This window comes from Rhinatrema bivittatum, chromosome 1 (assembly GCF_901001135.1).
Source record: "Rhinatrema bivittatum chromosome 1, aRhiBiv1.1, whole genome shotgun sequence".
Lineage (NCBI taxonomy): Eukaryota > Metazoa > Chordata > Amphibia > Gymnophiona > Rhinatrematidae > Rhinatrema > Rhinatrema bivittatum.
The window spans coordinates 601,563,143-601,575,885 of record NC_042615.1 but is presented as its reverse complement, the minus strand read 5'-3'; the positions used below and the strand labels follow the sequence as shown (position 1 = coordinate 601,575,885).

The 12,743-nt window shown below is 43.8% G+C and overlaps 1 protein-coding gene across 2 annotated transcripts in view; it reads right to left on the bottom strand.

Annotated features, from left to right (window-relative positions):
* The window catches only part of CEP120 (centrosomal protein 120), a 419,833-nt gene that overhangs the window by 341,481 nt on the left and 65,609 nt on the right, over positions 1-12,743 (bottom strand). For both annotated transcript variants that reach the window (XM_029619774.1, XM_029619782.1), the window contains one exon: positions 11,224-11,365. In XM_029619774.1, coding sequence (XP_029475634.1) covers positions 11,224-11,365 — 142 coding nt within the window. The remainder of the gene's footprint in view (positions 1-11,223; positions 11,366-12,743) is intronic.

Sequence of the window (12,743 nt, the reverse complement as noted above, 5' to 3'; positions counted from 1 at the left end):
AGAAATGCCATTACACTCTCATGAGGTCAGTATCATCTAGAACAAGATGGAAGCAGCTCATGAAGCATACTCACAGCGTGACAGCAGAACAAACCATGGGCAAGAAGCTAAAGACACTTGCCCATACTTCAGTCACCACCCTGCCTCAATCAAATATACTCTTGAATAGCCTCATGCCCCCGCTCTATTAGGAAATGTCAAACAGAGAAAAATGAAAAACATGTAACAGATAATGTCATCACTTCTTTAAAAAAAAAAAACCAAAAAAAAAACCACTCCCTTAGGTTAAAGTGGTTCAAAGCCTGACTTACCTGCAGTAAATGAAAAGCTAACATATGCAATTGAATTGTCAATAGATTTTATCCATATTAAGTGTACTTAACATGAATAAAGTGTTTTTGAAAATTGCAACAGTATGTTTAAACCTATGTACACCCTAATTTTATTCCATTTGAAGAACTGTGGATGCGACATTTCTACACCCTCCACCACTACCAGAAGCCAGTGCAGACAGAAAAACATGCTACATTTCAGATCTTACACACAAACACACCCCCCACTGGAAAAAGCATTTGCCCTCCTGTATTACAGATATAGCATTTCTAGTCCCCCACCAAACAGCCAAAATAAAATAACTCTTATGTCCCATCCCTTCCTCCCCATCAAAGGGCCAGCTGTCCTATCCAGTGCCATTGATATGATGTAGCATTTGAAATGCTGCCCCTCCAAGAAGCACTTCCCACAAGCTTACTCACTCTGCGCAGATACACAAATGCAGTGCTACACTACAGAATGCAAGAGCCACAACATTAGCATGCTGCCTGAGGAGGAGGAGGAGGGAAGAGGAACCATGAGCTATCACTACAGATAAGGTTGAATGCTGTTGGGAGAGAAGGGAAAGGAGAGAAGTCTTGAGGCAGAGGGGGTGATTCTTGGAGAGATTGAGTGTCATGCTGCAGGAGATGTGAGCCCTTGGGTTGCTGCTAAGTTGACACAGCTTGCAACATGCAAACCCCGACCAAGCCTTAGCAGACTGCAGCTGACATGAGACAAGGCAAAGTCTTCTGCCTGACCCACCCCTCCCCCCTTGACTTAAGACCATAGGTTCTGGAAGCCAGCAGGACTTATCTGAGTGTATAAGGATATCCCAATTCTTGCTGATGTCAGAAAAATGGACATTGGCCAGTATGGCTATCTGCAACCAAATGCAGAGATGAGCGAGAGACAATACAGTTGTTGTGTATGTGACCAGCTTGACAGATTTACAAGCCCCTGCCAGCCTGGATAGAGCCAGTGAGGCCAAGAGAAACACAAGGACAATTGGCGCTATATAGCGTTTTAAGAAAACATGAGTGATCAGACAAAATATTTTATTTTTAATGTGTTTCAAAATAAACTAGTATGCATCACAGAATAGCTTAATTATTAAACAAACTATAGTAATAAAGGAAATTATAAAATGGTCCTGTTCAAAGTTTGCATACCCTTAGTTCTTAATATCATGTATTGCTCCCTTTTGCATCAATAACAGTTTGCAGTTGTTTGTTATAGTTGTGAATGAGGCCCTTTATTTTATTTTCTCATGTAGCAAAGCTTCCTATTCCTCTTGCCTCCAGATCATGTATATTATTTGGTTGTCTAGCATGAACTGCCTGAGTTCTCCCCAAAGTGGCTCAACGATGTTGAGGTCAGGAGACTGTGTTGGCCACTCCAGAACTTTCACTTTCTTCTGCTGCAGCCACTGAAGGGTCGACTTGAACTAATGTTTTGGATCATTGTCATGATGAACGTCCAAGTGCAACCCATGCGCAGCTTCCTAGCTGATGAATGCAAATTCTCCTCCGATATTTTCTGATAAGATGCTGCATTTATCCTGCCATCAATTTTGACTAAATTCCCTGTACTGTTGTAGCTCACACCTCCCCAGAATAGCAGAGATCCACCTCCATGCTTCATGGTAGGGATGGTGTGCATCTCTTCATAGGCCTTGTTGACTCCTCTCCAAACATAGTATTTACGGTTGTGACCATAAAGTTCAATTTTGTCTCATCACTCCAAATTTTATTCCAGAAGTTTTGAGGATTCTCTAGGTTCTGTTTGGTGTATTATAAGCGGGCTGTTTAGTGGCATTGGTGCAGCAATGGCTTTTTTCTGGCAACTCTACCATGCATCCCCATCTTTGTTCAAGTATCTCCTTACTGTGCATGCTGAAACACCCACACCACTTTGTTTCAGTAGAAGTGCTTGTAGGTTTTTCTTTGCATCTCGACAAATTTTCCTGGCAGTTGTGTCTGAAATCTTTCTTGGTCTACCTGACCGTGGCTTAGTATTAACAGAACCCATAATTTTCCACTTCTTGATCAGAGTTTGAACAGTACTGATTGGCACTTTCAAATCTTTGGATATCGTTTTATATCCTCTTCCTGATTTATAAAATTGAACTACTTTTGGAGGAAGTGACGTCACTTCCCATGCCGGGTGCTTTTTAGCAGAGCTCTCAGCCCCCGGAGCGTTTTAAGCAATAATCAACAGTAAAACCCCTCGTTTTGCGGCGAATTTTAGCGATCCTGGCAGCGGAGACCAGGGGGACCATGGCTCAGAAGAAAAAAATGGTGGACTTCAAAAAATATTCCTATATTAAAAGCGGTGAGGCCCCGGACCCCACGGACCACAAAATGGCGGCGGCTGCTGAGTCAGAGGATTTGGAGACTGAGGGGGCTCCTCCGGAACTTCTGGATTCGGATCGGCCTCTACGTTCCGAAATGCGCTCCTGGTTTATAGAGCTGCGGAAAGACATTAAGGTATTTAAGACTGAAATAGCCGAAACGCTGCAAGAAATGAGGGAGGACCATGCGGCCTTAGGCCGCAGACTGGACGAGGCTGACACGCGGCTGGATGAGCAGGAGGAACGAGGGCTGCTACAAAATGCGGAGATTGCAGGCTTAAAATCTGCACAGAGAGCTCTGGAGGATAAGCTTGAAGACCTGGAGAACAGGTCTAGACGCTGCAATCTCGGGGGTCCGGAGAATGAAGATGGGGGCACTACTGCTGATCCACAGATTGAGCGAGCGCATAGGTCGCTGGGACCTAAGGTTGGCAATCGGCCACGTGATATCGTAGTCTGCTTTCACTTGTTTGTGTACAAAGAAAAAATTGCTGTGGCAGCCAGGCGACGCCGAGTGTGGATTTGGGAAGGAAATGAGATTTCCATTTACGCGGATTTGGCCTCAAGCACTCTACACAAGCGCTTATCTTTTCGTCTGATCACTGCGGCACTTACTACTGCATCAATATGCTGCAGATGGCTCTTTCCTTTCAGCTTGTGGTTTCAGGTGGACGGGAAATCCTACAAAGTCCACACTCTGGATACAGCAGTACAGGTTCTAAAAGAACTGGGACTTTCGGTGGACTTACCAGCATCTAAGGATCTGAGACCCTCCGGCTCTGCACCGGCTGCCCCACGGTGGCAACGTGTCACCAAAGGAGGTCATCGGCTTCGCAGGAATGCTAGTGACGCAGGGGTGACTGCAGTTGATACTTGAGCTGCCTGGACAGACTGTTTGATATGTCTCTCACAGACCGGTTTTTTCGGTTGGACATTTTCTAATGTTGTCCCCTATCTTCAATGTTGGACTTGGTAATGGTGTGGGTTAATTCAGTTTCAGTTTTCTCTGGTTGCGATACAGGAGTAATGGCGAGAAGCTTCGGGGGTGGGAGGAATCCGCCCACCGGCATGGCTTCTTCCTCCCTAGGTTTCTCCTGGATGGTGGGAATCCATCCAGGGTACTCTGAGGGTGGGGGGTGTGGGGGGTTTGGGGGATTTTGCTTCACATTGTATACATGACTATGGGGGAGGGAAGATTACTGGGGACGAATAGTATGTGGGGTCTCTACAGATTGGGGAACCATGCGGCCCTCTCACGGGAGGTGCTGAGTCTGTTTTTGATGGCAGAGCTGGGTGAATGGATTTAAAGATTATGGCTTCAATTACCTTTCTTTCACTTAATGTTAAGGGTTTAAACTCTGGCAGGAAACGGAAGCTATTATACCAGGAGGTGGAGCGTTTATCTGCCGGGATCCTTTACTTACAAGAAACACACCTTCGTAAGCGGTATGAGGGTCTATTACGCTCAGATAAATACCCGACTCAATTTTGGGCGGCAGCAACCCCTGATTCTAAATATTCAGGTGTTGGCATTCTATTTCATAAAGATGTTCAAGTAGAAGTACAGAATACAGTTTCTGATCCTCAAGGAAGGTTTTTACTCCTTAATGTCATACTGGGTGGGGAACCCTATGCTTTGTGTTCTGTATATGGCCCCACCTCTCAGAAGGAAGCATTCTATATTAAGCTGTACCAGGTGCTAGAGGCTCATGCAGTGGGCAGTGTCATTTTGGGAGGGGATTTTAATCTGACGCTCAATCCACGTTTAGATAATTCCACGGGGTCTAGCTCTGACCCCGCCCTTGCCCGGAAGGCTCTCAGGAAGATCCTCACGCTTGTATCTGGGGTGGATGTTTGGCGCTCCCGCTTTTCAACCTCTCGATGTTATACTTACTTCTTGCCCCCACATAATAGCTACTCGCGTTTAGACATGTTTATGGTTGACAAAACTAAACTTAATGCTGTACAGGCAGTAGATATTGAGCCTACAGTTTGGTCTGACCATGCTCCTATTTGGTTTAAACTAGTGGTGGGCCAGTCGGATACCGGCCAACGTTTTTGGCGGTTGAATGATTCCCTGCTGGAAGATAATCTCTTTCAGAAACAGCTGGCACAGGAAATTAAGGAATATATTCGTCTTAATGATACAGGAGAGGTGGGGGCAGGGACGCTATGGGAATGCTTAAAATATGTTTTGCGGGGATCCTGCATTGCGCGGGCATCTTATGCCAAACGGAGACGTGAGCGGGAGCGCCAGACTTTGCTGACCGATCTGGCACGGTTGGAGCGGGCTCACATGCGGGGAGGGGATCGCCCATCCTTACGGGGTCCCATGCAGGAGCTTAGAGGTAAGATCATGGCTTTAGATTCTGCTCGGATCGCCCATCAATTGGAAATGGCCCAACAGCAGTTTTTTGAGGGCGGGAACAAAGCTGGCCGATACTTAGCTCATTGTCTTAAAAGGAAATAGGCCCAGGCTCATATTTCTAAACTCAAAGATGATTCGGGGGGCTTTTTCACTGATAATACCTCAATTCGACAATGTTTTCATAAATTCTACTCGACCTTATATAAGGGGGAAATTGATATAGAGGCGGCCTCGGTTGAGGCCTACCTCTCTCGGATGCCTCTCCCTCAGCTGACTTCAGCCCAGAGGCAATTTCTCGATAGAGATATTACATCTATAGAATTAGAGGAAGCTATTAATTCACTTAAAGTGGGAAAATCGCCAGGCCTTGACGGGTTTACGCCCCGGTTCTATAAACAATTTGCTACGGCCCTCTCCCCCATTTTACTGAAGTTTTTTAACTCCCTGCAGACAGGGTCCACCTTGCCTGCACAGACTAATCTGGCTGGGATTACTTTATTAGTTAAACCTGGCCGGGACCCTTCTGTATGTGGCTCATACCGGCCTATTTCTTTGCTAAACATTGATATCAAGTTGCTAGCAAAAATCCTAGCGAATCGATTAACTTGTTTTATCACTCAACTGGTAGGGGTTGACCAGGCTGGTTTTATTCCCGGTCGAACCACCGCTGACAATGTCCACAAAATTATTGATACTATATGGTATGCCCAAAAACATAAAATTCCGGCGGTGGCTTTGTCAATTGATGCGGACAAAGCATTTGACCGGGTGCACTGGCCTTATCTCTTCCAAACATTGGCACATATGGGTTTTGGCGCCTCCTACTTGCAGTGGTTGGGTCAGCTTTACCATTCACCTCGGGCTTGTTTGAAGATTAATGGCGGTTATTCAGCTCCCTTTGACGTGGGTAGGGGGACTAGGCAGGGATGCCCGCTCTCCCCGCTCCTTTTTGCATTATTTCTGGAGCCGTTTGCTATTAACATTCGTAGAAATCCAAATATTTCTGGCGTGACCATAGGAGATTTCATCACCAAAATTTCTCTGTATGCTGACGACATACTTTTTACGCTCACAGATCCAGCAAATTCCCTTGACTGTGTAATTGAGGAGATGGAGGCTTTTGGTAGGGTTTCTGGTTTTACAGTAAACTGGGATAAATCAGAGGTACTTATCAACTTACACTCCCGCTCAGTGCGTCAACTACAGGAGTTGTTTCCTTTTAAATGGGCCAAAACCCAAATTAAATATCTAGGGATCCAGTTGACTGCCTCTTCCGATTTGTTTCACATCAATTACACCCCCCTTTGGAGTAAATTATCTAAGGATATGGAGGAATGGAGTCGCTACCAGATTTCATGGCTGGGAAGAATGGCTGTTTTTAAGATGAGCATTCTCCCGAAATTACTATATCTTTTTCAGATGCTCCCGGTACAGGTTTCAGTATCCACGTTACAACAGTGGCAGAGGCGTTGTATGAATTTTATTTGGGGGGGGGGGGGGGGGGGGGGGGGGGGGTCGCAGGCCCCGGGTTGCCAGGAGAATCTTAACCCAACCAAAACGTATGGGTGGTTTGGGAGTACCGGATCTTCTCCGTTACTTTCGTGCTGCTCAGTTCAAAAACTTGGTAGATATGCATCTCACCAGACGACCGAAGCAGTGGGCGCTTATTAATCAGGAACTTCTTGGAGACATACCACTTTCTAGTTTTATATGGCAGCCTAAACATACTTGGTTGGTAGACAGACTCGGTGCTGCCTCCCTCCACACTTATGCTGCTTCAGTTATGGCACCGATATAGTGCTTCGTTGGTGGGTAATAGGGCATATCATGCTAGCACACATATTTATACCAACAAAGCTTTTAGCCCGGGATTTGAGAGCTCGGCCTATTTAGAGTGGAGGAGACGGGGCATATGGACATGGGGACATGTTTGGGGTTCCTCATCTTTACGCCCTTTTGCTGACCTTCAGCGGGCTTATGATTTACCTGAGTCGGCCAGGTACTTCTACTTACAATTGGCTCACTTTGCTAGGACTAACTTGCTTGCTACACATTTCGCCCAGGGTGCATCCGATTTTGAAAAGTTATGTGAGAGGGCTCATAGCTGTACTAGAATATTGTCTAGGTTGTATCAAATGTTAATGGTACGGGACACCACCATTTATGCCTTTCAAAAGGCATGGGAGCAAGACCTTCAGGTTAACTGGACCCCTCAAATTTGGAAATCGATTTTTCAGAACCTGGGCAGGGGACATATTGCTGCTTCGCTCATTGAAAACTCTTACAAACTCCTATACCGATGGTACAGGTGTCCTTCTCAATTGCATAAATACACACCTCTTTACCCTGATACATGTTGGTGAGGTTGTACAGAGGAGGGTACATTCTATCACATGTGGTGGGCCTGTACTCATGTTAAGACGGTCTGGGGGAAAGTGTTTCATTGGTTAAGCGAAATTTTTCCTGGAATGCCAGTTTTCACACCTGCACAAGTGTTGCTGGGTCAGGTGAAGTCTGGAGTGCCGAAGTCTTTTCACCAGTTCACTCAGTAAGTATTCACAGCCAGTCGCTGTGAGATAGCGAGATTGTGGAAATCCCTCAACCTTCCTAAGATAGAGGACATCCAACAAAAAGTACGGAGGATTTGTTTACTATCTCAAATCACAGCCTATAAACACAAGAGAGTGTCCTGCTTTGTGTCAATTTGGCTCCCATATCACAAATGGTTCTCTAAAATGTCTGGTGTTACAGTGCTTTGAATATCGTTTGGATTTCGGACAGGCTCATTTCCTGTCTTACGTCCCCTGGTTATCTTAAGGTGGTTTCCTAAACTTCCCTGACTGTGACCTCAGTTGTCTCTTAATGATTTTGTGTACGTGTGAAGCATGTGGGGGGGGGGGGGGGGGGTATAATAATCAAACGAACCATGAAGGTCTGCGTGCGGGGGAAAATCACAGCTTGGACTGCTTTGTAATGATTAATGTTTGCACTATCAGATCAATGTTGTTTATGCATAACTTGGTTGGTTTGTAACTTTCTGTTGGTTCAATAAAAATCTTAAATACAAAAAAAAAAAAAAAATTGAACTACTTTTGCTCGCAGATCCTTTGGTTACTGAATCATGTGGAAAGCAAAAGAACTGTTAAAGTCAGTGCAGCCCTGGATTAAATACACAAGGGTTTCTCAAGAGCTAAGAAACTTGATTATTTTATTTTATTTATTTATGAGTTTTTTTATACCAAAGTATAGCTAGCTGCCTTCACTCCGGTTTACATATACAACAACTTCGTACAATTAACAGTAGCTTATCCATGTATATATTTATATACAGACTCTAATGACAATCAAACAAGGCACAGGTGTGGATATCTTTACCCTTCATTGCCATTTCAACCTGTGTGTGTCAACTTGAGCATATATTATCAGCCCAAACATTCAAAGGTATGCAAACTTTTTAACAGCACCATTTTATTATTTCCTTTATTGCTATGGTTTAATGATTGTTCTATTCTGTGATGCATAATAGTTTAATCTGAAACACATTAAAAATAACAGACATATGTTTTGTCTGATCACTCATGTTTTCTTAAAATACTACACATCTTACAAATTCTGCCAGAGGTATGTAAACTTATAAGCACAACTGTATGTATACCTTGATATATAGGGAGATCAGGTCATCCAAATGGGGAAGCCTCTTGCAGTTTACCTTTTATTTAGTCAGAGACCTTGCCAGAAAACAGAAATCTGGCTTTACTTGTTCCATCAGAGTTCTGAAGCCAAATGTGCAGAACTAGATTGCATACTGCCCCACCATCCTGGATCCTTGGCACAAACAAATTAGGTCAGCAGCAGCTAAGGAGGATTGGCCTTGCTCGAAGGCCCTTCTAAACTAAGCTAGGAACTCCGAGAGGTAGGCAAGAATCAGGACATTTCTCTCCCACAGGTAAGAGTCCCATGCTAACGTCTGGCCAGACAGGAGCGAAATAAAGGTTACTTTGGCATGGTCGGTAGTGAAGCTGGCAGCCTGCAGCTCAAATTGTATGAGGCATTGGTTAAGAAAACCCTGGCAGGCCTTGGGATCTCCACTGTAGAGGGGTGGAGAAGAGAGACAAGTAGCAGGTCCTGGAGAAGCTGAGAGTGCACTGGTGGGGGCAGCATCATAGCATTAGTTGGGGGTCGTAGAACTGGCAGCTTGTAGGTTGTTCTTGCAGTTGGCAAAGTCCTGCAGGAAGCCTGTGATATGATTGAGTTCTTGTTGTTGCTATACCCTGTATAGCAAAAGCTGAAGCTGAGCTCATGGCTCAGCAATCTGTCACACTATGGGGGATGTCAGTCCTTGGGCTGCTGCTAGGTTGATGCAGTCTGGGGCATGCAAATATGGACCAGGCCCTAGAAGGCAGTAGCTGACATGATACAAGGCAAGGTCTTCTGCTTGGTCAACCCTCTCCCTCTTGGGTCGAGGTTGCGGGTCCTGGTGGGGTGCAAGGAACGAGGAGACCGAACCAAAATGGGATGGAGTCAGGGCCAGTGAAGTTCAGGCAACATCAAGAATAGGCAAGGGTAAAAACCTTTCGGCAATAGTGGCTATTAAATAGATCATTTTCAGCTGTAATGCCAAGTATGTGGAATGGTGGAACGGCACTGGGCCCTTGGCGACATCCAACCACAGTCTCTACACAAGGCTTGGTCGTGGTCAGGACCTAAACAGATGTAGCAATAATTATGTCCATCAATGATGGACATAAATTTTGCCACACTGGCAGTATTTGAATCCAGATGGCTTCGGAGCCATCTGGGATCAAAAAAGATTTAAAAAACATGAGCGGGGTGGGGTGGGGGGGTTGAATAAAAATTGCAAAAAAGATTTCCTGATAGAAATAATCTACTGAGGAAAAAGCCCGCGTGCAACTCGGCTTGCAGAAAAAAAAGAAACTGAGGAGAAGAGGGAATCGCGCGGGAATATCATCGCGCAGACGCACAGAATCAAAGCTCTGTGACTCACTGAGGAAACTCAGCCTACTTCGGGGTCACGATGCTTCCCAGACAGCATGGCTAATTCAGCCCTGCTATCGACGGAAAAATTTAATTTAACAGTATACTGGTTTGCAATAAGCATATTATCTGGTGCAATCTATGTAAGTATCATTTGAAATCCACAGAAATCTGCTGACTTTTTAGGAGAGAGAGGACTTGAATACTTTTGCAAGCCTCTGTACATACATAAAAGTTTTTAGCATTTTGTTTCCAGTAAGTTTTATTTCTAAAAATTAAATCTGCAAAAGGATTATAAAGTGTAACTTAAACAGGTCAGGTGAAATATTATGCAACCATAAATACACAAAGACAAATTTATTAACACTATTTATGCTCTACCTGCACAATAGATAGACTAAACATAAAATCTTAAGTATCATGGAAACAGCCAATCAGCTGGTTTAACTGTCAGATTTCAATTCAGCATATCAACATCAATAATAAAATGGCACATTTTACCATTGAAGCAGACAGCTTCTAAAATTTTCATAACAGTGTTATAGTGGCAAATTATTGGGGTAAAAACCAATCATGAGGTTTGCCAGGCCACCAGTGGTTTGGTTATCTACTCATAATGAATATATAAGAAATAAAGTTTAATAGTTTAAGGTAATGTCCAGTTATATATTCTTACAAGATGTGGTGGTGGTAAGGATAATGATTGAGTTTAATAATTAAAACCTCAAGGGAGGACTGGGGTCTGAAAGCTAATTGTGGGTGAAAGAGGTAACAAGGTTGAAAGTTCACCTAGAGTGCTTAATACCCTTATGATGGTGATGGCCACAACACAACGCTCTTAAACCGGCCCTTATGCCAGCCCACATAAGCCAGGAGGAGGAATATGCCTTAACCACTGGTGCATATGCCCGCTCAGGCCAGAATGTAGAGGTTTTCTTGTGTCAGCTGACAAAGACAAAGATGAGTGTGCTTGTATCAACTTGCATAGGCCAGAAGAAGGTGGTGATATATAGCTGCCTTCACATCAGCTGGCACACAGGAGGAAAACTGCAGCAACAGAGTTGGGGAGGGGGAGGAGGTGGTTACTATGGGAAAAAAAAAGAATCCATCCTCTAAAGCTAGCCTGGGGCCCCTTAAAGGGATAAAGTGGTCTTGCATGGCACCTGTAACAAAGGATTGATCACAATATACTCACCTTTCCCTTCCCTAGGAGGAGCTTCTTTTGCTTTAAACCCATCTATATGAGGTTTTGTATCAGCTTCCAGTGAGAGACTGATCTGCATCTCAGGCTTAAACTTTGTGTATTTGCTGCTGAGTAATGGATACCATTTTGGAGCCTGCACAATAAAAAAAAAGTACAAATTTAATACTATATTGCAGAAAATCAATACAGTAATGATTCTGATCTCTTATTGAGCCAACAGGAAAGTGCAAACATACTGCAAGTACAAAATGAATTATCTTCAATTACAGAAGCAACCAAAGCAGCAACTTCAGGCTCAAAACAATCCACCTTCCATCCTACATAGCTTCAAGTACTTTGGAAGCTTCAAAAGTTGACAGGTATCAGTATTATAATTCTTATTTAAATTATTTCATTTAAACATGCAGTTAGAGAATTATATAAAACATGAATCCTTATTCCATTGCATTTAGGAACCCATCCCAAGTTTTCAAATGTCTACACATTGAGAACTGGCCTAAATTACATGTCTATTTAGCTTATGAATAGATCACATGATAATCAAAAGGCCATACTAAAGTCAAGAGAAATCATATCTGTTTAATACTCAAATGGATGGGTAGTAAATGCCCTCTATCCACAGTGTAAAATTTTACCTCAATAAAATGTAAAAATTCTGGCTTCCCACAGCCTAATGTAGGGGAACCCCCAAAATATGGTGTATTCTTTTAAATATGAGAAGTTGTACCAGAAAATCTAGGTGGGGGAGACTTGAGGAATTCCATGGTTGCCTTGTTTGAACATGTTAAAATATTTTGCATGTAGTACTTCCAAAAAACCACTGGACAGTTTTTCGGATGGGTGAACATTAAACTTGATGTGTTTCTGTGAAGTTAAAAGAACAAACACTGTGGGTATGTTCCTTTAAAATGGCTTGGGTGACCAAGTTTGTAGCAAGAGCTATAGAAATGGGAACTTAAACAGATTTTTTACCTTTCCTTCCCTGCCCATTCCATAATAGGATGGGAACTAGGGACCCTCCAGCTATGTGATCTTCTGGAGTACATGGCCTGTAGGCTGGGAAGCCCAGGGACCCTCCAAGGGGAATGAGATCCTCCCTGTCCTAGCAGTCAAAGGGAAATAGAGTACTGATTTGAACCATGCTGTCATCAAAGGTCCACTTCATCTGCATGACCTAATTTTGGAACTCACAAATAAATTTGGAAGGACAACCCTTAGTCAATGGGGAAGTTCCATTCCGTCATTTTATGTACCCCCATCGGGGGGGGGGGGGGGGCAGCTACACTAGGAAACCCTGGCCACTGTTCCTTATATAAGAAAATATACAAGTAGTAAGCACATTATCCAACATCCTAGAGGAAGAGAAAAGCATGTGCTATTACTTAGCACATTAGAGAGGACAGCAAGTTTGCTTGTCTGTCAACAAGGTCCTATGTACAACAGAATAAGTCAGCCTTAAACACATGGGTGATGTCATTTGATGGTGCAGACAGAACCAACTCTCAAAGCTC